The 26,962-nt window shown below is 34.7% G+C and overlaps 1 protein-coding gene across 5 annotated transcripts in view; it reads left to right on the forward strand.

Annotated features, from left to right (window-relative positions):
- MON2 (MON2 homolog, regulator of endosome-to-Golgi trafficking) overlaps nucleotides 1–25,456 on the forward strand; it is a 136,043-nt gene extending 110,587 nt beyond the window's left edge. For all 5 annotated transcript variants that reach the window (XM_064377288.1, XM_064377289.1, XM_064377292.1 and 2 more), the window contains 5 exons: nucleotides 6,721–6,781; nucleotides 8,269–8,392; nucleotides 12,875–13,082; nucleotides 15,658–15,740; nucleotides 20,405–25,456. In XM_064377288.1, the coding sequence (XP_064233358.1) occupies nucleotides 6,721–6,781; nucleotides 8,269–8,392; nucleotides 12,875–13,082; nucleotides 15,658–15,740; nucleotides 20,405–20,568 (640 nt within the window). In that variant the 3' untranslated portion in view covers nucleotides 20,569–25,456. The remainder of the gene's footprint in view (nucleotides 1–6,720; nucleotides 6,782–8,268; nucleotides 8,393–12,874; nucleotides 13,083–15,657; nucleotides 15,741–20,404) is intronic.
- Nucleotides 25,457–26,962: the final 1,506 nt, after the last annotated feature.

A 26,962-nucleotide genomic window follows, 5' to 3' on the forward strand; every position in this document is an offset into this window, starting at 1 on the left:
GGTTTTTGTTTGTTTTTGTTTTTCTTGAGACAGTGTCTCTCTCTGTCACCCAGGCTGGAGTGAAGTCGCATGTTCATGGCTCACTGCAGCCTCGACCTCCTGGGGTCAAGTGATTCTCCCACCTCAGCCTCCCTTGTAGCTTGGACTACATGTGTACACCCACTACACCCAGCTAATTGTTGTATTTTTTGTAGAGATGGGATTTCACCATGTTGCCCAGGCTCAGAGTTACTTTTAATGGCTAAAAAATAATAAAGATTCTAAATTCAGCTCTCAAGTAGCACGGTATCAGTATTCTAAGTTATGGTTATTCTAGTTATAGACTTAAGCTTTCTATTCAATGGAGTAGTCAATGAGCACCCTAGATTGAAAGTCAGGAGACCTGTGACCTGGTCCTCACTTGCTGTCTACTTTCTGTTGATCGTGAGCTGTCCTTTCCCATCACTAGGCATTATTTATTTGAAAGACAAAAAGAAGGCCAGGTGGAGTGGCTCACACCTGTAATCCCAGCACTTTGGGAGGCCAAATTGGGAGAATTGTTTGGGCCCAGGAGTTGGAGACCAGCCTGGGCAACGTAGTGAGACTCTGCCTCTCCAAAAAAATTTTTTTGATTAGCTAAGTGTGGTGGTATGTGCCTGTAGTCCCAGCTACTTTGTAGGCTGAGGTGGGATGACTGCTTGAGCCTGGGAGGTTGAGATTGCAGTCACTTGTGATTGTGTCACTGCACTTTAGCTTGGGTGATAGGGTGAGACCCTGTCTCAAAAAAAGATGAAGGAGAGAGATCCAAGATGGCTGATCACTAGCAGCTCGGGAGTGTAGCTCCCAGTGAAAGCACAGAGAACGAGAGGACACCACACTTTCAGACGAATTTTTGTTGCTCACGGACCAGGAGATTCCCAGCAGAGGAGCCCCACAGGTCGCCAGTGTGACTCTTGTGGCCGGCATGGCGGTTTTGCCGGCGCCTCAGTGCGGTGGTTCTCGGTGCAGAGTAAGCGGGACTGGCTCCCCATTTGGCCGACGTTTGGAGCTCCGGGAAGGCAGAGTCGCCTATTCTGCTGATTGAAGGAGGGACTCAAGAAGGGAGCCAGACCGGAGATTCCCAGGCAGAAAAGCACCATCAATCTTAACACCGCTGTTTTGGCTGGCGCAGTGGATTGCTCAGATTTCGGTGCTGGGAATCAACAAGTTGGACATCCATTCAGAGACCTAATTAGCAAGTCGGTAATTACAAAGACGACAGATGGATAAATCTATAATGAAGGGAAGAAACCAGCCTAAAAAGGCAGAGAATATCCAAAATCAGAATGCCTCTCCCTCTACAGGGGATCACAGTTCCTCATCAGCAACGGAACAAGGCTTGATGGAGAACGAGTGTGTTCCATTAACAGAAGTAGGCTTCAAAAGGTGGATGATAAGAAACTCCTGTGAATTAAAAGAACTTGTTCTAACCCAATGCAAAGAAACTAAGAACTTTGAAAAAAGGTTTGACAAAATGCTAACGAGAATACACAATTTAGAGAGGAATATAAGTTAATTAATGGAGCTGAAAAACACAACAGGAGAACTCCACGAAGTATGCACAAGTTTTAACAGTCAAATTGATTGAGCAGAAGAAAGGATATCAGAGGTTGAAGACCAACTTAATGAAATAAAACGAGAAGACAAGATTAGAGAAAAAAGGATGAAAAGGAATGAGCAAAGTCTTCAAGACATATGGGACTATGTGAAAAGACCTAATCTATGTTTGATAGGTGTACCTGAATGTGACGAAGAGAATGAATCCAAGTTGGAAAATATTCTTCAGGATATTATTCAGGAAAACTTTCCCAACCTAGTAAGGCAGGACAATATTCAACTCCAGATAATACAGAGAACACCACAAAGATATTCCTCAAGAAGACCAACCCCAAGGCACATAATCGTCAGATTCATTAGGGTTGAAATGAAGGAGAAAATACTAAGGGCAGCCAGAGAGAAAGGTCTGGTTACCCACAAAGGGAAGCCTATCAGACTTACAGCAGATCTCTCAGCAGAAACCCTACAAGCCAGAAAAGAGTGGGGGCCAATATTCAACATCCTTAAAGAAAAGAACTTTCAACCCAGAATTTCATATCCAGCCAAACTAAGCTTCACAAGCAAAGGAAAAATAAAATTTTTTGTGAACAAGCAAGTACTTAGAGATTTCACCACCACCAGGCCTGCTTTACAAGAGCTTCTGAAAGAAGCACTATACATATAAAGGAACAACCAGTATCAGCCTTTCCAAAAATATATCAAAAAGTAAAGAGCATTAACATAATGAAGAATTTACATCAACTAATGGGCAAAACAGCCAGCTAGCATCAAATGGCAGTATTAAACTCACATATATTATTATTAATCAAATGGATAAAAAGCCAAAACCCATCGGTATGCTGCATCCAGACCCATCTCACATGTAGCGATACACAAAGACTCAAAACAAAGTGATGGAGGAAGATTTACCAACTAAACGGAGAGCAAGAATAAATAAATAAATAAAAAGCAGGAGTTGCAATTCTCGCCTCTGGTAAAATAGACTTTAAAGCAACAAAGATCAAAAGAGGCAAAGAAGGACATTACATAATAGTAAAAGGATCAATGCAACAAGAAGAGCTAATGATCCTAAATATATACGCACCCAATATAGGAGCACCCAGATACATAAGACAAGTTCTTAATGACTTATAAGGAGACTTAGTCTCCCACACAATAATAGTGGGAGACTGTAACATCACATTGTCAATATTAAAGACACAAAATTAACAAGGATATCCAGGACTTGAACTCAGACCCGGAACAAGTAAACTTAATAAACATTTAAAGAACTCTCCACTTCAAATACACAAAACATACATTCTTATCAGTACTATATCACACCTATTACAAAAGTGACTACATAATTGGAAGTAAATCACTCCTCAGTAATTGCATAGCATTTCATAGGTTTAAATGAAATATTGGTTGGCTGCTTGTTTGTTATTTTCTTCCCTTATTCCTTCCTGTCTCCATTGTTAAGCACAATTATTGGCATAAAAGAGGTTTTCAATTCCCATTTTTAGACTGCATTCTAGCCTGGGCAATGAAGCAGTACTCCCATTCTCTCTCCCTCTTTCTCTTCCTTTTTCTTCCTCTCCATTTTTTTTTTCCTCTAAAAAGAAAAAAAGAAAAAAAAAAGATGAAAAGTTATTTGTTGGAGTGATTGTAAAGGTCCATGATTATTTTCTGTATTTTGACTTAATGTTTAATCAGTCTTTTTAACTTACAGCTTATATTGTATAAAGCCAGTTTAGTTTTTGTTTCATAGTTCAAAAATGCTTTAAGGCTCAAATCGAAAGCTTTTATTGGTCAGTTGGTGCTAAAAATGCAGTGTTGAGAGAAGTTAAAAACCATGCACATTTTTACAGTTTCCTGAGAAGGTTTTTTTCTCTTTGTTGTTGTTTTCTAAATAATTTATAACTTTGGAGGTCATAAGCTTTTAGATTTTAAACTTATTGCCACATATAGACTATGTTCTGTAGCTGAAGTTTATCAGTAGTATTTGAACAGTAGGAAGACTGTTTTGGAATGTTGATTGGAATAGCAGGACTTAATGAATTTAAATAAGACTAATATTTGACTATTTTTTATATTGATACCTTTATAAATCCTTTAACCTAATTAATACATACTCTGAGACTCTAAGAATAAACATATCTCTCTCTGTATTATTCTCCAACCTTTTTGATCTGCAAGATGCTTTGGCAAGGGAATATAGTAACAAAGAAAATACAAATAAAATCAACTAGAAGAAGAGAAAGCCTTTGCGTATCATTGAGGGCTATTATAAGTAAATAGTTTAAGAGAAAGAAAAATACAAAGTTGAAAAACATAAGGACTGCAATTTGGTAGACACTTGAAGTCTATTAGAAATTAATTCAGCCAACTTTGAGTACCAAAACATGGTGGTTATCAAAGGAGATACAGTGGACCAGTGGGAAGTTATACAATTAATGATCTGTGGACCTTACATTAAAAATCACAAAGTATTGTGCAAAAGAATTGAAAACACATATTCACACAAAAACTTTTACACTAATGTTCATAGCAGTGTTTATTTATAGTAGCAAAAAGTGAAAATAACTCAAATGTTTATCAATTGATGTCTAGATAAATCGAATGTGGTATATTCATAAAGTAGACTATTATTCAGCCATAAAAAAGAATGAAGTGCTAATGCGTGCTCTAACATGGATAAACATTTAAAACATAATGCTAAGTAGAAGAAACTAGACACAAAAGCCATGTATTGTATGATCTTGTTTATGGGATATATCCAGAGTAACAGATGCATAGAGACAAAGTAGATTTATGGTTCCCAGGAGTGGGGGAAAGGGAGATAAGGGGGGTGACTACTAATGGGTACAGAGCTTTTTTGGGGGGGTGATCAAAATATTCTGGAATTAGAAATGGTGATGGTTGTACAACTTAATTGATATACTAAAGAACACTAAATTGTATATTTTAATAGGGTGAATTTTAGGCCGGGCACGGTGGCTCATGCCTGTAATCCCGGCACTTTGGGAGGCTGAGACAGGCAGGTCATAAGGTCAGGAGTTTGAGACCAGCCTGGCCAACGTGGTGAAACCCCATCTCTACTAAAACTACAAAAATTAGCCAGATGTGGTGGTGCATGCCTCTAATCCCACCTACTAGGGAGGCTGAGGCAGGAGAATTGCTTGAACCTAGAAGGTGGAGGAGAAAGTGAGCAGAGATCACTCCACTGCGCTCCAGCCTGGGCGTCAGAGAGAGACTCCAGCTCAAACAAAAGAGGATGAATTTTATAGTATGTGGATTATATTGCAATAAAAATTTTTAAGAAATTTAAGATCTTACATGGCATATTTATAACCTGCAGTATTGACCATTGCCCTTATAATTTATAAGTAAATTCTATTAATCAGCATTTTTAAAAGCTCAGTCGATGTTTTTGATATGTTCTAATAATGATGGTAGTTATAAATTAAATAACTATTAGTTTGAGTTCTGGGATCAGGATACTTAGCCTGTGCACAGTTGAATAATGTCCTGATTTTTATGGATCATTGGAATTAGGAGTGAACCATTCAGTTTTTAGTTTTATATGCTGCTCTCTTCCCTCATCATATGATATTTTAAAAATCCAGTTTAGTGTTTCTGATATATGATCTAAATAGTATTAACATTATTAATGTGTATTGAAACATACACACTAATGCACCCTAGCACACACTATAAACACTAAAAGTGTATGTATCTTATACACACTATATACACAATATATAGATACTGTATATATACACACAATAATATAGAAATATATACACTAGTAATATTAATATCTTAATATTACTAAACCCTTACCTTCCTTGGTTATAAATTAAAATTAAACATAACTTTTATCTCTAGAGATGCAGTTACGGTCTGTGAAGCTGCTTTGATGGCAGTGGTTGTGAAATTCCTATGATTGGTTCAGGTTTGAGTAAATTTCTTTCAGTTTTTTCCTCTAGTTCCTACTACCAATTTATAGTTAGCCTAGGACTTGGACACCAGAATCCAAGTTCCATAATAAATGGACCGAGTCTATCTTGTTCACAGCTAGATCTTGAACACCAAGAATATAATGCCTGAAAGCAAAGTAGTTGGTAGTCAGTAGATATATTTGAATGAAAAATGTCCAAATCAATGAAACTAAAGTCTGATGTCCATATATTCCTAGATACAAAATTGTATATTAATATTCAAAAGTGTATATTAAACCTAAATATTCTAATACTATTTTTACGTCTACAATATGAAAGAGAATAATGTAGGCTCAAATATCAGATAAATCTAGGTTTAGGTTGTGGCCTCCTCATTTACAAATCAGTGTGTTCTTGGGCATATTAGTAGTTCAGTTCCCTCTTCTGTTGATTATATAATAATTACTACATGGAATTGCTATGGGAGATTGATACAAATAAAGCTCTTAGTACAGTGCCTAACTTTTTAGCTGTCATTATTGTGACAATTATTACTATTATTTTCTCAACTGTTATTAAATAGTAGTGTCTCACTGTTTTTTAACTTTATGTTCATTTTACTGTTCACTCTTATTATGAGCCACAGAGTCTGGAATCCACCTTGGTTCTCTCAGAACTATTGATTTCCTCTGTTCTTTTTGGAACAGTTTTCTGCTTTAGAAAATCTGTATCAGTCCTCTTCTTCATAGATTCTCTCTCTTTACTGTAAAGATCTTTAATCCATTGTATTTATTACAAATTAATGATTAACGGACTGTCTCTGAGTAAATAATTTAGCAACTTAACTAAGGCTCTCTTAAATCACCACCATAATAAGTGAATTCAGCTAACACCACAATAGTAACTTTTGTTCTGTTGCAGATGATATATCTTTACCTTTAGTTGTTTTTTCATTTGTAGTACCGAAAGAAGTTTAGTTCTGCAGATTTTATTTAGTTCAGGATTGGACCTAGTGTTTTTGTAGTTAGAGTATTATGTTTGTAATTAGTCATTTAAACTAATGACTTTAATTTACAACATTGCTCTTTTAAATAAATAATCATGTCCCAACCTGGGTTGGAAGACATAATTTTTTGACATTTGAATACTGTTTATCTATTTTCTTTGTATTTGCAAGGAATATTTTACCTTTAAAATTCAAGTGTTTTGTTTATTTTTTTAGCATACCTCCAGATAATCTCTCTATTCAAGAGTTTCAAAGAAATGAAAATATTGATGTCGAGGTAAGGAAGCTATTTAAAATGTTTTCCTATGACCATTTCAGAAACCACATAGTAAAAATGTTTGAACTATACAGTTGCTAAAACTATAAAGTAATAGGCTAAAATTAAAACTGAAAGCATTAAAACTCTTACAGGTTAAATGTTGATGTTTAAAGAACTGGCATTTTAAAAGTGACTTCCTTAGATTTGTGATAGTCTTGTGCTATGTACATGTTGTCTCAGTACTTAGTTGTGTTCATTTAATCAGTTTAAAAAGAGTTGATTCAATGAAATAAATCCATCAGTCAGGGAGCATATATTTGAGAGCTTACTCTGCAGTTTGACAAACCAGATGTTTGTGGTTCAAATTAATCAATACGTTACTTGAATTTTTCAATTTTTACTCAGCTGTATATACAGCCTATGGAATTCTTAAAGCAAATAGAGTTTTTTAAAGAATGTATTTCAAGGCTGGGAACAGTGACTCATACTTGTAATCCAGTGCTTTGAGAGGCTGAGACAGGAGAATTGCTTGATACCAGGAGTTTGAGGCCAGCTTAGGAAACATAGTATGATACCATCTCTACAAAAAAAAAAATTTTTTTAAGTTGATTAGGCATGGTGGTGCACTTCTGTAGTCCGAGTTACTCGGGAGACTAAGGCGAGAGGATCACTTGAGCCCAGGAGTTGGAGGCTACAGTGAGGTATGATTGTACCACTGTGCTTCAGCCTGGGCAACAGAGCAAGAACCCTGTGTCTTTAAAATAAATAAATAAATAAATAAATAAATAAATAAATAAATAAATAAAATAAGGAATGTATTTTGAGGTTTGTAAATGGAATTTAAAGAAGCAGGTCTTGTGTTTGTAGATTTTTCTGTTGGTGGTAGGGTTTTGGAGGTTTTTTTTTTTCCTTTAAGTGGAATAGAAGAACTTTTAAGTAAATAAAATCAATTAAATTACTTTAAAATAGACATTTAAATCGCATAGGCATCATCATATAGAAACAAAATACTGCCTTTTGGGCCATTACTGTATTAAAGCTCTTGTGGACTTTAAAGGACAAAATAACACACTACATGTTAGAAATAAACTATAACTTTAATTTCTCTTACAGCTGATAGTTTTTGGTCATAAAAAAGTGATTTAAATGTTACTCTTAATCCTATTTTGAATATTTTAATTCTAACATGGATAAATTTTATATGCTGGATGTTTTTCTCTAGGGCCCTATTTGCAGTTATCGTGCTAAAGACCAACATTTGTCCAAATGTTTGGGAATAGTAAACAGTTATGGTGCTATTTTATATTAAAGTTACTAAGACAGATGAGAGAAACAGATTAGTAGTCATCCTGTATGTTAACATTAAAATGTTTGTGTACTTCTTTAAAGGAGGGTTCTTTAACTGATTTTCATTTAAAGTAAAATTTAAATATTGCTCTAGAAATTATTTCAGTCAGCCTCTTTCAAGGAAAACAATACATTTGCATTTGCCCCTTTTGTTTTAGGTAGTTCAGCTTATCAGCACTGAGATACTACCTTATGCCAATTTTATTCCTAAGGAATTTGTTGGTCAGATAATGACAATGCTTAACAAGGGCTCAATACATTCTCAGTCATCTTCATTTACAGGTATGTTACTTTAATTTAAGTATGAAAAAATATTGAAATACGAAGAAACTGACATAGAAATGTTTAATCCTATAATTTTGGAAATGTAAACTGGAGAATGCTAAATGATTTTTAGGATTATAATATAGAACATTAAGCTTTATGAGGAGAACTGTTATGACATGACTATCCTGTGGAATAGAATGTTTCTATTCCATGTTTCTATTCTGTGGAATACTGTGTTTCTGATCATATATCAGAAACACTGAACTAAATTTTTAAAATACCATAATTGCAAACTGTGAAGAATTAAATTGCAAAGCACTTTGTGGAATCCATGGATGTCACTGCAGGCTGACATAAGTTACCAGTTTTGTGAAGTCACAGATTATTGGAAAGGAATATAAAAATATGAATGTATGTTCTGCCACTTAGCAGTCAATTAATTTTTAAGTCTCAGTTTTATAATCTTTAAAATGGAGATATTAATACTATCTTCTCAGGACTATAAACTACAGAGTTAGTTCATTTAAAAAAATAAGATGCATCAATAGTTTTTAAAGGGAACTAACATTTAGTCAGGGCCAGATATGTACAGGATATTATGCTAGAATGTTCTCTCATTTTTCACAACATTTCTTTGAGGATAGGTATGACCATATTACTGGAAGGATTTAAAAAGGTTGAAAAGATTGCTCACAGTCTTTGGGCTAGAGACCAAATTCATGCTTAAAAAGAACTGCGAACTTCTTTTCATTATATCATGCTGCTTTTATTGGTAACTGATATATAAGCTACCTTTGTTATTCTCTTTTTCTAAACCTGAGCTCAAATCTTAAATTGTGGCATCAGCCAGGTGCATTGATTCATGCCTATAATCCTAGCGTTGTGGAAGGATCACTTGAGGCCAGGAGGTTGAGACCAGCCTGGGCAGCACAGTGAGACTGCCTCCGTCTCTACAAAATGAATTTTAGAATTAGCTGGGCATGGTGACACGTGCCTGTAGTCCTAGCTATTTGAGTGACTGACATGAGATGGCTTCAGCTCAGGAGGCTGAGGTGACAGAGAGCTGTGATTGTACCACCGCATTTTAGGGTGCACTCTGGGCAACAGAGCAAGACTGTTGTCTCATATATATGTATGGATGGATGATTTAAAAACTACACTTTGGGAGGCTGAGGCAGGTGGATCAGTTAAGATCAGGAGTTCAAGACCAGCTTAGCCAACATGATGAAACCTTGTCTCCACTAAAAATACAAAAATTAGCTGGGTGTGGTGGTGTATGTCTTTGGTGGCATGTGTCTGTTATCCCAGCTACTCAGGAGGCTGAGGCAGGAAAATTGCTTGAATCCCAGAAGTGGAGGTTGTAGTGAACTGGGATCACACCACTGCACTCCAGCCTGGGCGACAGAACAAGACTGTCTCAAGAAGAAAAAAAAACTGTAAATTTGTGCCATGCAAATCCTTAATCTTCAGAAGTTACTAGAGCCTTGACTAGCTTCTACTATTTTGTGCTGAGCATTTTAAAGAGCATTTATGTGGACAGTTTGACCACTAGATGTCTCTCATACTGCTTACTTCACATACTAGTTCTTTTTTCTAGCACAAACAGTTTTTAAAACTGGTCTGGTGAAGTGCAGGTTTAGCAAACATGAGAATCTCGGGGATAATTTTAAAGCCCATTTATCTTGACATAGCCAACTTTTTATTATTAAGAGTATATGAAAATATTTAGTTAATTTTAATAAAATACACATTAAGAACAGTGTTCACAATTAGGTATAAAAGTTCTAAGTTAAATAAGGGCTGTTGAGTTACCAAGTATACTTTTCCTGGCAGTTTTCTGATATCTTGCTATTTATAGTATTAAATTTACCAAGACAGGAAAGGTGCATGGACATTCTTTCAGTGACTTGGCCATAGGACACATGTCTTCTCAGCATTAACTGGGAGTTTTCCCACACGTGGGAAAGCTTCACACAACAGTCCTTCACCACCACAAGAATGCTCCTGCTCATTCCTCCCATCAGACAAGGGCAATTTTGCAAGAGTTTCATTGGGAAATCATTAGGCGTTCACTTTACAGTTGTAATGTGGCTCCTTCTGGTTTGTTTTTGTTTCGGATCTTAAAAAACCATTGACGGACAGGCTATTTCTTAAGTTAATAATCTAAAAAAGACAGCATTGACGTGGTTAAATTCCCAGGACCTCAATTCTTTATGGCTAAACTAAATGGCTGGTATCATTGCTTGCAAAAGTGTCTTGAACTTGATTGAGCTTGTGTTGAGAAATAAAGTTTGTAGTTTTCATTAAAAAAAACCTTGAGTTTTCCTTAAATATATACATAGAAAGCTGTTTCTTGCTAAACAAGGCCAACATGTAAACATAGAAGTTCCAGTGATGATTTGTCTTTCGCTTTTAAGTATGACCTGACAGAGCCCACAGACATTTGAGGAAATTCTCTAACACAAAAGAGAAAGACCAAAACAAATGAAAGGGAGTAAAAGAAATTAGGAGGAAACAGATAAAATGCAGAGCCACTGAAAACATAAAACCACAGTTAGGATGATCAAAGAGATAAACTCTTTACACCCTTCAAACAATTTTTAAAATGCTATATCAAAGGAGCAATAGAAAAAGAGAGGGCTGGGCACAGTGGCTCAGGCCTGTAATCCCAGCATTTGGAAGGCAGAGGAAGGAGGATTACTTGAGCCCAGGAGTTTGAGACCAGCCTGGGCAACATGGCAAAACTCCATCTATACAAAAAATACAAATATTAGCTGGGCGAAATGGTGCATGCCTGTAGTCCCAGCTACTCAGGAGGCTGAGGTGGGAGGATCACCTGAGCCCAGGAGAACAAGGCTGCAGTGAGCTGTGATCACGCCACTGCACTCCAGCCTAGGTGACAGACTGACTCTGTCTCAAAAACAAAAAAAACAAGACAAGAAAAAACTAATAGAAGCTAAAGATGTGATGACAAGTTCAGTGAAGGGTTGAAAGGAGAAGGAAAATGAATCCAGGGAGCCTAACATCTGACAAAGAAAGAACAAAGAAAATCTAGGAGAAGGAGTTATCAAAGAAATAAACTGAAGAACTAAAAAAAAAAAAAAACCCTCCAGATTAAAAATAGTACCAAAAACAGTGAAAGAAAAAAGACCTGCATCAGGCATGTCATTATGAAATATCAGAATACCTGGAATAAAGAGAAGACCTTAAAAGATTTCAGAAAAAAAAAAAAAAAAAGAGTTCAATACAAAGACACTGGAGGCTGGGCACAGTGACTCATGCCTGTAATCTCAGCACTTTTGGAGGCCAAGGTGGGTAGATTACTTGAGGTCAAGAGTTCGAGACCAGCCAGGCCAACACAGTGAAACCCTTTTTCTACTTAAAAAAATATAAAAATTAGCCAGGCATGGTCGTGCGTGCCTATAATCCCAGCTACTCAAGTTTGAGGTGGGAGGATCACTTGAACCTGGGAGGCAGAGGTGTCAGTGAGCCAAGATCGCTCCACTGCACTGCAGCCTGGGTGACAGAGGGCAGACGCTGTCTCAAAAAAAAAAAAAAAGAGGATTTGGAATTCTGTCTGAGGCAGTATTGAATGCTAAAAGACATTGAAGCAGTGGTTTTAGAGTTGCAAATGGAAAGAACTTTTAACATGGAGCTCCATGTTAAAACTCATACTGCTGGCCAAGTATGAGTGTAGAACAGTAATTCTCCAATTTCAGCATGCATCATAATCAACCAGATGACAAGCAGTTGCTGAGTTGTACCCCCAGTATTTCTGATTCAGTAAGACTGGGTGGCATATTAATTTACATTTCTAACAAGTTCTCTGATAATGCTAATGCTGCAGCGTACACTTTTGAGTACCATAATATATTTTTAGAGGTACATGCTCTCAAAAGTTTTACTTCTCATTCATTCTTTCTTAGGAAGCTACTTCAGAATATGCTCAGTGGAAACAAAGGAGTAAACCAAGTAAAAAGAAGGCATGAGATCTTGGAAGTGGGATCTAACTCAAGAGAGAATAGAAACAATTTCCAGGGTGATGGCAAAGACTAGTTTCAGGATATAGCAGAACAGCGTGTCTAGAGAGCAACTCCATACTGGAGCAGAGGTCACTTTTCAGGAAAGATGTTGCTAGGACAGGGAAAAAGAGATTATTGCAAGTTTGACCATATGAAAAACTATTGTGAAGTATATTTTATAGTGCTGTTGTAGGGTATAGAAAGATCACAATAAGAAATATGTTGAATAGAAGTAATGAAGATCTTGCCTCTTTTTTGATCTTATCGGGGGGGAATTTGTTTCTTTATCTCCACGTACACACACACACACAAAAAACACAGTTTCCCTATATGTATGCTATATTAGCTATAGATTGTTCTGGATGTCTTTCACCAGATTGAGGAATTGTCCTCTATTCCTGGTTTGCTAAACATTGTTATCATTAGGCTCATTGATTTAACTTTTATTAACCATCAAAATTTGTTAATTTTACAGAAGCAGAGATTGATATTCGTTTGAGAGAGGAATTTTCTAAAATGTGTTTTGAAACATTGCTTCAGTTTTCCTTCAGTAATAAAGTCACAACACCTCAAGAAGGCTACATCTCACGAATGGCACTCTCAGTGCTTTTAAAGAGGTCCCAAGATGTACTACATCGCTATATAGAGGATGAAAGATTAAGTGGTAAATGCCCTCTTCCAAGGTATATATTTCATTTTATTAAGGAAATAAATGTACTGATGTACTAATTGTTAATAACAAGGAAAGTTCTGAAAAGTATTTTTTTAAGTGATCTGAACTACACTGAAGTTATTTATAATCTTATTTATCCCATATGATGTAAATATTCACAGGTTTTGCTGCAGATATATTAACATGTTTTGTTATGGGGTACTTTTTTAGACTCCTCATGGGGGTTATGTAACATGATATATAGGTACCAAATTACCTTTTTGAATTTAAAAAAAAAAAACAACAACAACTGAATTCCAAAATACATTTTCTCCCAGAGATTTCTGGATAAGGACTTGTGAATCTTTATAAACACATGATATTGTTTCTCTGAAGTGAAAATCATAAATAAATCATATTTTAAGAACATCCTAGTTTGTTTTACAGTCATTTGCAGGTTTCTCTCTGTGTCAGGTAGCCTGATCTTAGGTATTCTCTTCATCCAATCTGCTTAATTAAGCCCATGGACCTAAACTGACTTCTTTCTCATTATTCAAGCTGTGTCAGTAGAAGAAGCACTGGGCTTTTCTGGTCAGCCAAGAATAATCAAAGTTGGAGTACAGACCAGAATTCAACAAAGGATGCAGTCATAAATTAGGGTTAGGTTGCAAATCTACTTTTTTAATGTGAAAATTAGCATTTCGGGCATAGCAAATAAAGCAAACAGAAAACAACATGGGAATACAAAGTTATCGAAGTCAGGAAAGACAAAAATCACTGTTGTTCCCATCTCATAAGGTGCGATTGGAGAGGCAAATCACCAGTCTTAAATCTTTGTGCACGTTTCAATCATAATAAATTTCTGAAGTTGGAATTGACCTGTCAAAAGACACAGACACTATAGCTTTTGATATGCATTAAAGAAATTTCCTAATAGAGCTTTATACCAATTTACATTCTCCCAGGAATGTGTGAATGTTCCTTTCCTCAATTTTTAGCATTTTAAAATTATTTGCTAGTTTATCATTTATCTTTTTCTAATTTGATGAATGAAAAATAGTCATATGGTAGTTTGCTTTTATTTTTTAATTATCAATGCATATTAGCTATTTGTATTTCTTCTTTTAGGATCCAGTGTACTTTGAATTTCTAGTACATAAATTATAACTCCTCATACTCAAATTTATACACAAAACACTCCAAAGACAGATGTTAGTAATTTGGTTATGGGTGTGATTGAAAATTGATTTCTGAAGTATACTTGGAAATGTGGTAATAAGCTTGCTTTGAGGTTCCCCTCAAAGCAAATATATTGTTAGAATATATTTATATATTATAAATTATTTGATTTCAGAAAGCAACTTTCACTTTATTTTTCAATGTTGTAAATTTTTACTTTCTAACTACTGCCTTTAAATCGAGCCTTATTTATAATTGTCCTATGAAGTTATATTGTATCATTCTGTGTTTGTTGCAGTATCATTAAATTGTTTTCTTAAAAGCTACATTGCAACACAGTAAAATACTTAAATGTTTATTACAACAGGAAGTCTTAAAATAGTACCCTGACCTGGTGTGAGAAAAGTCTTAACCTGTAGAATGATAACACAGATGCATACCAGGAATCAGGAGGGATGAGGGTGGGCCATAGTGCAGAAGAACTTTGTTTCTATCAAGAGAAAGAAGGGAATCAAGCTACTCTTGACCCTTTACTTCAAGTTTTATTCTTCATTGCTAATGTCTCCAAATAATACTACCTTAGGATTGATTTGTACCATGTTTCTTGTTTGTAGTATTAGAAATGGTCCAAAAGTACCTTTGTAATTTTGAATGTATTTTTAACAGCATGGTAAAATATATGCCATGTGGTAATAGTAGTCTTTGTTTCCATTTAAGCTTTGGCAAATCTCGTTAGTAGTAATTAGTATTAAAAAAAAAAACTTGTAGGAAAGTTTTAAAAGCATATATTATAAAATGTTTTAAGGGCAGGGCACAGTGGCTCATGCCTAATCTCAGCACTTTGGGAGGCCAAGGCAGGAGGATCACTTGGCAGGGGGATAACTTGAGCCCAGGAATTCGAGACCAGCATGGGCAGCAAAGCAAGACCTTGTTTTTACTTAAAAATAAATAAATAAATAAATTAGCCAGACAAGGTGGCATGCACCTGTAGTCCCAGCTACTCAGGAGGCTTAGTGGGAGGATCACTTGAGCCCAAGTCGAGGCTGCAGTGAGCTATGATCTCAGCATTGCACTCTAGCCTGAGTGACAGAGCAAGACCCTGTCTCAAAAAATAAATAAGTAAAAATAAAATATTTTAAGTAATATCTGAAATACCTTATAAATAAATTTAGTTTTTCATGAGTAGATTGCCCCACCCCTTTATTAATTGATGTTATGGCAAGAATAACTATAAATTTGATTTGTACACTGAATTACATTTTAATAAAATGATTTTTACTTTTATAGGAATTTAAAACTAACATTAATTTTGCATTGTATTGTGTTCAGTATTTTTCCAAAGTTTGTCTATTTGTACAAACTTCATTTAAAAAAAAAACTGACAATTTAAAAATCTTAATGGAAATGATTTCCTATCTCTTTTTTAGGCAACAAGTAACAGAAATTATATTTGTTTTAAAAGCAGTCAGTACTCTTATTGATTCACTTAAGAAAACTCAGCCTGAGAATGGTAAGTGCTTAGAAACTCAGTTATTCTAAATTCATAACATTTATGTTCTATTTGTTAACTGAATTATATGAACATAATAATCATTAGACTTTTTTCTCCAGTTCTCATGACAACAAAGCATCAAGTTCATTGGATGTCAATTAAGTAAAATTAATTTGTAATGTTTTCATTTTTTATAGAACAGTTTACCTGACTTTTTTTTTTAATAAGTTGTTCTGAAGTCAGGGTATTTTAATGTAGAAGATCATTTACTTACTCGGAGAGAGGTGGAAAAAGGGCTTTATCTTCTAGTTGTACTGATTTGCTTTATAGATACAAACTGTATAAGAAACTTGAATCATTTTTTATCATTCTTTCCCATTTGTTTGCCCTTTCGGTTATTCATTCCTGTCCAGTCCACCCTTTACATGATAGCTGGAAATGATTTTTTTATGGTCGGGCTTTGATTATTTATTTCCTCACCCTCTGAAAACAAAAAAGTATTTTTCATTTGCCATTTCCTACCAAATTGCAAAGAACACTGCAGTCTCACTTCATTCTAGTCACACTTTATTTCCCACAACAGACTTCATTTCCCCTACTATTTACTAAACTAATATTCTCAATTTCCCAAGTTTTTCCAGCCTTTTGTTTATTCCATTATCCTGCTTCTATCGGCCTATTTGTAATACCACCCTACTTTTAAACCTTGTTTTTAATCTCTTAAAGGTAAATAATTTGTCTTTTCATTTAACTCAAAGCTTTTTTATGTATACTTGTCTCGAAGCACTCTGTTTGTACTGCAGTTATGCATATACATGACTCACCTCCCCTTAAATGTTAAGGGGAGAGATTAAGATTTTTCAGAGGCTTTTCAGACCATATTTTGTTCTGTTTTGAATCCTCTACAGAATTGCTTTTCTAAGTATGGTTTGTTGGACCAGCCATTGATTGACTTCAAGAGTTTGTTACTGGTCTGGGACAAGATAGGGAGCTAGCATCAGAATATAAATCAGTTGTCACTAAACACACCGCTTGGTTCATCTGGCACTTTTTTTATTCAAGAAGACATTGCTAAAGAAGAAAGCAGTGTGTTGGTTTACGTTCTGGCACAAGCTTCTTATTTTGTAGCAGATTGGCACCTTAAGGAGCATTACTTTTATAATACCCACGAAAAAAGGAGATTTGTAGTAAAATATAATGAATGAGTTGTAGGATATTTGTTCCTGTCAGCTATTACATAAGTGGAGTAAATACATATTTTTCTTTTGTTAAAGTATATTCATTGGTACTTTGGCCTAGAAAGGGTATTATAATAAATCTTAAGACGCAGTATACTTGTATTTATACAACCCAAAGAGACGGATGGAATTTCAAAGAAAAAGCCTGGGGCAATGTCCTGAATTTATCCCATTAGAGTTCAGATTTGGGTTTTCTTAAAAAAGTGTTCTAGGCTGGCACAGTGGTTCACACCTGTAATCCCAACACTTAGGGAGCCTGAAGTGGGAGGATTGCTTGAGCCTAGGAGTTTGCAACCATCCTGGACTATGTAGTCAGACCCCATCTCTCTCTCTCTCTTTTTTTTGAAAGAAGAACCAGAATGTGTATAAAGGGAGAAAAGGAAGCAAAAACTCAGTAACTTTTTTTTACAAAACCAATAGTTTATGTGGATAAGGCAGTGTAGTAATAGATGATCTAACTAAATGAATGTTAAAAATTGTTAGTTGGGATTATGTCTCTGGGTCTATGAAGTAAAAATATAAATTGAATGTAAGCGTATAACATGATGATGATATAACATTTGAAATGCTGTGGTAAGCTTCATTAAGAAAAAAGGCGTCATTATTTGTTCTGGGGCTTTTTTGTGAGAGAAGATGCATTTTTTAGACTTATTTTCGTTTGGGGAGATTTTGGGGGTATTTTTGTCTGTTTTGAGACAGACTCTCACTCTGTCCCTCAGGCTGGTGTGCAGTGGTGTGATCTGTACTTACTGCAGCCTTGACTCTGGGCTCAAGTGAACCTCCCATCTTAGCTTCCCAAGTAGCTGGGACTGCAGACATGTGCCATCACACCCTGCTAATTTTTTCGTATTTTCGATAGAGATAGAATCTTGCCATGTTGGCCAGGCTGGTCTTGTACTCCTGAGCTCAAGCAGTCTGCAAACCACTGCCCCCTAGCGGAGATTTTGTTTTTATCATTTTACTTGATCTTTATTTAAAATTTTAAATAGGTAGTATACATATACATGGTCCAAAAATCCAAAACTGTAAAAAGATATACAGGGAAAGTTTAAATTTGATCTTTTCCCTATTCTCTATCTGCCCAGTTCTTACTTTACCACAGACAACCATTTTTATTAGTTTATGGATCCCTCCAGAAGGTTATTATCTAAATACAAAATCCATGTTCTAATGCTCCTCCATCCTTCTTTTGTACTAAAATGAATATGCATAATAACCCAAAATCATATCTATTGTTCTGAACCTCTTTTTTTTATTTGACAGAATATTATGAAGATTCTTATCAATTCATATAGCTTTTTTATTTTTTGATAGTTAATTCCAAAGTCCTCAAGTCCTCACAAAAGTATTTTTAAAAGCATTATATGTTATAATATATGTATTTATATATACTAAATATATATAAATTTATATAATTTTATATATTTTTAATATATTTATATATTTAAAATATAAATATATAAACATAATTATATATTTAAATATATATTAATATTTGTATATTTAAATATATAAATATATATTAAATATATTTTGTTGTTGTTGTTTTTTTGAGATGGAGTCTTGCTCTGAAGCCCAGGCTGGAGTGCAGTGGTGTGATCTCAGCCTACTGCAACCTCCCCCTCCCAGGTTTAAGCAATTCTCCAGCCTCAGCCTCCCAAATAGCTGGGACTACAGATGCCCACCACTGTGTCTGGCTAAGTTTTGTATTTTTAGTAGAGATGGGATTTCACAGTGGTGGCCAGGCTGGTCTCAAACTCCTGATCTCAGATGATTCGCCCTCTCAGCCTCCCAAAGTGCTGGGATTACAGGCATGAGCCACCGTACCAGCCTAAAACATATTTTAAGAAATTTGAGTAGCTTCCTTTAAGATGCCATCTTAATGTACTTTTGTGTTTTACCATAATAAATCAAGGATTCATTTGGTCAATTGACTCTCCATCTGGGACAACATTGAGAGGTTTAAATCTGTCTAATATTTTGTTAAATGATTAAAGTTTCACAGGAGACAACTGAAGCAGACTTTTTTAAACTTCTTAGACAGTGGCTTTTAGACTTTTGTATTCTGTTAAGCAGCAAAATACTTTTTACAAATGAAATGCGATGTGAATTTCCAGCATATTAAAACAGCGAAAAGCAGAACAGCTCCAGCCTGACTCCTCATTCTCAGCAACACCTATCAGCCCTATTCCCCATTTCTTCTTATCACACCCACCCTGAGGAAGCCCCTGTTTGGGAAAAGAGGTTAAATAAACAGTATAGCATTTTCCAAGATATGTACTAAGGCATGAACATTGATGATGTGTGATGTCAGTAGATATTGGATGGAAAAAAATTCCATGATAAAATTAATTTTGGGAACACTGGGTTAATTTAAATCTGTTCTTTTACTATAAGCCCTTAATAAATTAATATGAAGAATTAGTCTCCAAAAGGTGAGAGATGTGCAACATCTGCCAAACTACTTTATCATGAGCTTCCTTTATCATTTACTTCCTAGGAAGTAAATTGAGGAACACTAGTTTGAGAAACTCATTTCTTTATTTTACACTGGAAGAAGTGAGATAAAGACAAATTAAATGACTTGATCAGGGACATCCATCATTCTTACTTCAGAAGGAATTTTAGGCAACTGACACCCAGTAAACTGAAGTGAAAAACAGAATCAAAGGTCTTCACACATAGTATTTGTTTTTCTTTAATACTATAATACCACTCAGATTTGAGACTTGTTTCATGAAATTTTAAAAATATCTAAATGTCTAAAAACTATCTTTCATATTGGTTGCCCAACATTATGCACAATACTTACAGGAAAATATAACTAATTTGGATATACCTTTGTCCATTCAGTAACAGTAGCATTCATCTGTACTATTTGTTCATGATAGTGGTGAGGAAGGCAGACATGGTTCCTTCCCACTCAGGTCTACATCTAGAGATGTACATTAAAGATTAACAAATAGTACAAGACAAGAATGGATCTATTTGTGACAATTTATAATTATATTACTAAATCATTGACCATATTTTGTATTTCAAAATATTTCTACTTTTAGCAGACAACTGAAAAGTTATTTTCTAATGCTTGAAATGTACACTGCATCCTCTGGCAATTATACTAAAAATGACAAAGGTTTGGATTACTCCGAACGACTTCATTAGCGTTCAGAGCCTTCGCAAACTGAAATACCATTTAAAATGTACTTTATCAAGTTTATTGTTACTAATGACTGCACACTGAGCATGTATTTTTCTCATACTTTAATAAATATAGCAGGGTATCCTTCAAAAATTAAAAAGATAAAAAGATACAAGCTTGTAGAATCTTCGTATTTCAGAATTTTTTCTTTACATTCAGTTTAAAGGATTGTGTTCATGTTAATTAAATAATCTCTGCTATTTAATTCCACTCTTTTGAGGTTTCATACCTTTGCATTACAGTTGATGGAAATACCTGGGCACAAGTAATTGCCTTATACCCAACTTTAGTAGAATGCATCACCTGCTCTTCTTCAGAAGTCTGCTCTGCACTTAAAGAAGCACTAGTTCCCTTTAAGGATTTCATGCAACCACCAGCATCCAGAGTTCAAAATGGAGAATCTTGACCAGCTACAGTATATTTGAAAGAAGAAAGATATTCTAAAAAATGTTTGCTCCTAACTGAATCTTCTGTGAGAAGGACATTTCTTACTACAAATAATTCTTGGCAGCTGTTGTTGGCCTCCTTTAGATTGTACTTACCTAAGTTCAGTAATTCATATTACAAGCTTGCACATCAACAAAGGCCCCTGAATGAGTAGCAGTGCAAGCCTTTAATAAATTAAACCGATGGGATGGATAATTAATACTACAGTATACATGCTACCATATCTCCGGTTGGTGATTTAAAGTGAGCTTATGTACAGTTTGTGGTGTATGTGTTAACGATGTACTTTTTAAAAAGAAAGAAGAGATACTTCAGTCAGATTTATTAGGCTGGTGTTTTTGCAACCTTTTTCAAGTACAAAATCGTACTAGAATTTTATGCAAGATGGTACTGTAACATTCCATATTATCTATAACCAGCCTTTATTAACAAAGGGAACTGATATACTTGTGTGTATAATAAATGGTACAGTTCTGTATAAAATAGTTGCATTTATTTAAATTTTAAAAGTATTGATAATGTTAAATGCTTAAAGCTCTATTTATTAATACAAAATTGTTTGCTTATGTTTTTACTTATAATTTGCCTTCTTATGTGGCAGATAAGCTCACTATATGATCATGCAGTTAGCCTCATGCTTATTTTAAATGTATATTAGTGACCATTAAACATCTGACCAGTAAGGTCATGTGAACACAGCAGCAAATAGTTTATGATTTGCTGGTTTTGCAACTTTGAAATATAGGTTATTAATACATTGATATATATTGTAGCACTTTGACTTCATCATACCTCATTTCTTTAAACAGCTTTCCAAGCTTTCACTCAAGTCTGTCTGATTTTTATATTTGCTGTCTGAATTTTAAAGACTTTTCATATTTTATATTTCTACTGATTTTGTTTCCCCTGACAACATTTGTCACTGTCTTTGAATTATGACCCAGGCAAGATGATTTCAGATTTTCTAAAATTTTGCCTGTAAGGTTTTGTTCATTTCAGTGCTTCATTTTGTAATGTCTTCTCAAGAAGAAAAATACCTATGTTAACTCACAAGTATAAAGTATGTGTGTATTATAAAACAATGAAAAGTGTATTTTTGGAGATAGTCAAGCATTTAGAAGTGCAGTGAACTTGCTGTCATGGAGTAAAATGCTAATTATGTTTCACTTCCTATCCTAGTGAAAAAGAAAAGTGCTCTTGAGTACAATACCTTAATTATTTCTTAAAATACTGACTTTGACCTAGCTCACTGTATTTTTTATTTAATGGATTATAATATTTTTCTTCTGAGTTAAATTTTCATAATTTATGTGAAGACACAGAGATGTTTAAAACAATGATTATTCATAAGAAATCATAATGGTGTTGGTATTATTTTAGTGTATTGGAAGGCTTTTGATCTTAATAGAATTTATTAATTTGAGCTTCTCCAGAATAATCATAAAACTGCAAAAAGATACTAGAATTGAGTCATGAATGAGATACAGTTTTGAGGCTACTATAATTGTGTAATTATTTAATTTGCACTATTATCTTTAAAAATGTGGTAAGGTCTTCATTTGAGGGGATATTTTTATTTACATGAGTTAATGAATTTCTATTATTTCACCTAAAATTAAGGTAAAATGTGGCATTTCATAAGTTCTGCTTTCAGCATTTTCCTTAAAGTTGTAAAAAATAATCATTCAAGCTGTGTACTTATTTTCTATCTTTGGGTATGTTAAATTGAGGGTTAGAAAAGTCCACATAATCACTGATAAAGCATTGAAACAGAATAACCCAAGGGTAGTGTACCAGTTCAGTAACATGTTAAAAATATTGCCATGCATTTATTCAAAGGAAAATGGTCTATTCTTGAGAAGTAACAGATCAGTTGCAATTAGGATAATTAAATAGTTAAATATGAGTCAACTGTATGCAAAATGCATTTATATGAGCAGAGTATTTTGAGCTAATACTGCATTAGCATTCTTTATCAGGACCATGCCCTACAGTTCAAAACATAAACATAGTGAATGTGTTATTGCCATGTAATAAGGTAATCAATGCCAGTCTTAGTGTGGAGCAACTGGATGGCCCTCTTGGTAGTATAATTTGACAGACTTTTCCTCCAGAATATTTCCTGTTACCCTCCAAGAGTCACTTCTGTAATTCATTCCCTTGAGTCAAACATTCCTTTAGGTTGCATTTTCTAAAATATTCTGATTGCTGGTATGGAACACATTACCCTTGTCTTGTTAGTATAAATTGGGTTCTTTAGTGACCAGAAGAACTGGAGTGTGTGAAATTATTAGATACCAGGAGATTCAAAAAGGAAGCTCTCAAAGATAAGATTATTTTATAGCACAATTGATTCTATAACTAGCCCTTGAAACAGAAGTAAAAATGTCCTTTGGGATATTTAAAAGAAATACTGTGAGGTTTTGTTTTGTTTTGTTTTGTTTTTTCCAATTTATATGAAGTCTCGCTTTGTCACCCAGGTTGGAGTGCAGTGGCATGATCTTGGCTCACTGTAACCTCCACCTCCCAGGATCAGGTGATTCTTGTGCCACAGACTCCTGAGTAGCTGAGATTACAGACATATGCCACCATGCCTGGCTCATTTTTTTGTATTTTTAGTAGAGATGGGTTTTCACCATGTTGGCCAAGCTAGTCTTGAACTCCTGACCTCGGGTGATCTGCCCGCCTTGGCCTCCCAGAGTGCTGGCATTACAGGCATAAGCCACCATGCCCGGCCAATAGAGTTTTAAGCCTTACGTCATCACTTGTTGTCACTGACAGTGCCTGTCTTATACATATTGCTGGACAACAGGTATATGCCAACAATTGTATGATTCATAAAGCATTTTTCTGGCCATTTTGTCCATTATAAAGGAATTAAGCTAATTGTTAACTTGCATAGATTACTTCTTAGTTTCCTATAATGCTACCACTGCCAAGGGAAAAAAAATACATCATTTTGTAATGTCTTTAGTATTTCTTTATAACTAGTGTTAAGATTTTGTCAATTTTACTGTATACATTTGTAACATTTATTTATTAGAAGCGTTTTAGGTTCCAAAACAAAAGCCATAAAGCCTGGCTTAGAGAGAACCACTTTTCACTTGCTTTCATTTTTAATTTTATTCACTTAACAGCTAACATCTCTCTTGTTTTTTGTTTTTTCCACATATGGTTATCAATTCAACTCTTGTTAGACTCCTTAAATTTGTATGTATCATCAGAAAAAAGAGATGAACAATTTAGTGTAGATGTTTTATTCTGGAGAATAATATTCAGTTAAATTATTTCTACAGTAGGCCAATAATAACTAGATTATTTGTCCTTTCTCAATATATTTTAAAGAGTATTCTGTTTTACTGTCAAAATTTGGTACCAGGTAACCATTGGGCCAAAGGATCATCAGTTATTAAACTAAGGATGAGTTGGCATAAGTTATGGAAAATGTTAGAAAATAACTCAAAAGTATATTCTTTATTAATGAGGTGATCATTATTACATTTGTGTCAATTAAGGGCAGTTATTTTATAATGTCTAGTATTTTCTCCCCAAATGTATAATAATTCAGATGGGCAACCAAGTTTTCAAGAGACTGCTGTAGGTGAAGTCTGTGTAGCCAAGGCAGAACACTTACAGGAGCCCCTAACTTTGCCACCCTTGGAACGGAGGCAGTGTGCAGGCCCAGAATATTGTGGATTACAGTTTTTCATAGAAAACTACCAGAGATGTAGACAAAAATGGTCTCTGAAAGCATGGCTAGCAGCCGGTTATGTTCGTTAGATTTCCACTTAGGTTTGGCATTTGGCAGATATGCTGATCTTGTATAAGGTATCACATTTTACTATGCTTAGTGTTTCTGGGTTGTATTTATCTACATTATTAGAGAGAATTTTGCTTTAAAAAAATTATGAGAAGAATGGGAGTTCATACCACATAGTATTTTACCAATTTATATCAAGTGGGAAAAGTCTTTAATACTTTATGATCACTTGAATTAAAGTTTTTGTATCTCTGGAAAGTAGAATAGTGCTTTCATTTGAATGAAAAGTGTTTACAAATTCAGAAAGAGAGATAATGTCTTTGTATCTTGATTTATATACAGACCATTTCAGAAGAGGTTAAATGTCTTACAAATCCAATAATTTCTAATGCTCCAACAGTGTTGGCTATTTAAAAGAACATATGGCAAGTCCTATATGAATATTCTTGGTCATCTCAATTAATTCTGAGGCAATGATGAACAGAGACTCTACCTCTTATTTAACTCTAGACATGTTGACTTCTCAAAGTTGTTTCCTTATTTATAAACAAAGATGATAATCAATGAGTTACTAATTCTTTAGAGGAAAAAATGCATAATTTGAGTGTGGAGTTGATTTTATAATGACATTAGGGTAATTATTCAAGTTTGATAAATTTACTACTATATCATAAAAGAGATCTTTGACTACTTTTCTTCCTTTGTCTTGGACATCACTTTCTTCCCTCCCTCTTCTCTCTCTTATGTTTTTTTCCTTGTTAAATTTTATGTTTACGTTACTTCTCTTTTCATTCTATATTCTATATTTTTCTCTTTTCATTCCCCTTTCATCCTCTGCCTCTTCTCTTTCGGCTCTTTCTCTAATTGTGCCTATTCCTTCTTCATAAGAAGTGGAGCTTTTACTGCTCATTGCCTTTCTATTAAATGAGATTCTAGAAATACTTTCCCCTTTGGCCACTGTTGTGTTTTTGTAAGATAAAGTTCCCATGCCACTTTGAAATAGCTGAACAAGTTTAAGTAATTTTTTCCAAAAACTGGAAGTGCCATGAAAAACTAAAAATAAAAAGTAATTAATTTGTGACTACAACTCCTACTGTCTTTATGAATGCATGGGATTCAGCATCCAAGATGCTCACAAAATGGGATTGCTATAAATATGATGGATTCAGCATCTAAATTGGTAACACTCATATTTTTTGTGATGTTGATAGAGAGATTATACATCTTTTCTCAAAGTAAAGTATTTAAAACCTGTTTAAATGAGCACTTTGGCTGGAATGGTGGCCCACACCTGTAATCCCAGCACTTTGGGAGGCCAAGGTGGGAGATCACTTGAGGCCAGGAGTTTGATACTAGCCTGGACAACATAGCAAGATTCTAACTCTAGTTCCATTTTTTCTTTCTTTCTTTCTTTCTTTCTTTTTTGAGACGGAGTTTCTCTCTGCTGCCCAGGCTGGAGTGCAGTGGCATGATCTCGGCTCACTGCAACTTCTGTGTCCCAAGTTCAAGCAATTCTCCTGCCTTAGCCTCCTGAATAGCTGGGATCATAGGCGCGTGCCACCACACCCAGCTAATTTTTGTATTTTTAGTAGAAACAGGTTTCACCATGTTGGTCAGGCTGGTCTTGAACTCCTGACCTCGTGATCTGCCTGCTTCAGCCTCCCAAAAGTGCTGTGATTACAGGCGTGAGCCACCGTGCCCAGCCAAGAAAATTTTTTTCATTAGGATTTTTTTTTTTTTTTTATGATTTTGGGGGTGAGGAGATCTTTGTTTTCTGAGGCAGATGCTTTAAACTATTTTAGATTTATGCCATCTTAATATTTATTGATTTGTAGTATTAACACTGCCTACTTACAGGAAGGATTTGAGGCAGCTTATTGCCCATGTATTTCAACTATATTCATTTTTCTGTTGCAAAGCAGTATTTGATGGAGGACCTAGAATCTTACAGTTCTCATATTTGAGTCTTTGTAGGGTCTGTTCGTTATCTGTGTGCTTGGTACTTACAGTTCACCCAAAGGTCAAGGTCAGTTGAAACATTCCTAATTATACTGTGGTATTGATTCTAGCCCCGCAAGTATGAGAAGATTATTATATTTGAGACCATTTTCAGTTGCTGTGAATGTAGTTACACTAAGTTTTATTTTAAACTAAAATTAAATAAATAGTGCAGCCAGGGAAGACCTGCTAAACCATGCCATTAATTGAAAAATCATTGCAATGTATTAACAACTGCTTCCTTCTATGAAGTTTTACTAGACGGGAGAAAAAAACTCCATAGCTATAATATTGCAATTTTATTTTTATCTAGAAAAATAAAATATTAGGCTTATTTGCAGATCCAACTGCAAATTTCATTTGCTTTCCATCTCTTACTACTACCTCTGTGTCATAATTTAACACATAACATACAACTCCTGTCTCTTAAGGCAGCTACCATATGGTGTTTATGTCAGACTGGATATATTTATCTAATTTTGTGAGATTCTTTTTTGGTTCCCAACACAATTCTTGAAAGTAATACACTGTTGTTACTCTTTCTCCTTACAATTTTTATGTCATTGAGATGTATCAGTTATGTATTACAATCATG

The sequence above is a fragment of the Aotus nancymaae genome, unplaced genomic scaffold, assembly GCF_030222135.1.
Source record: "Aotus nancymaae isolate 86718 unplaced genomic scaffold, 86718_ANA_hifiasm-v0.15.2.pri h1tg000016l, whole genome shotgun sequence".
NCBI lineage: Eukaryota > Metazoa > Chordata > Mammalia > Primates > Aotidae > Aotus > Aotus nancymaae.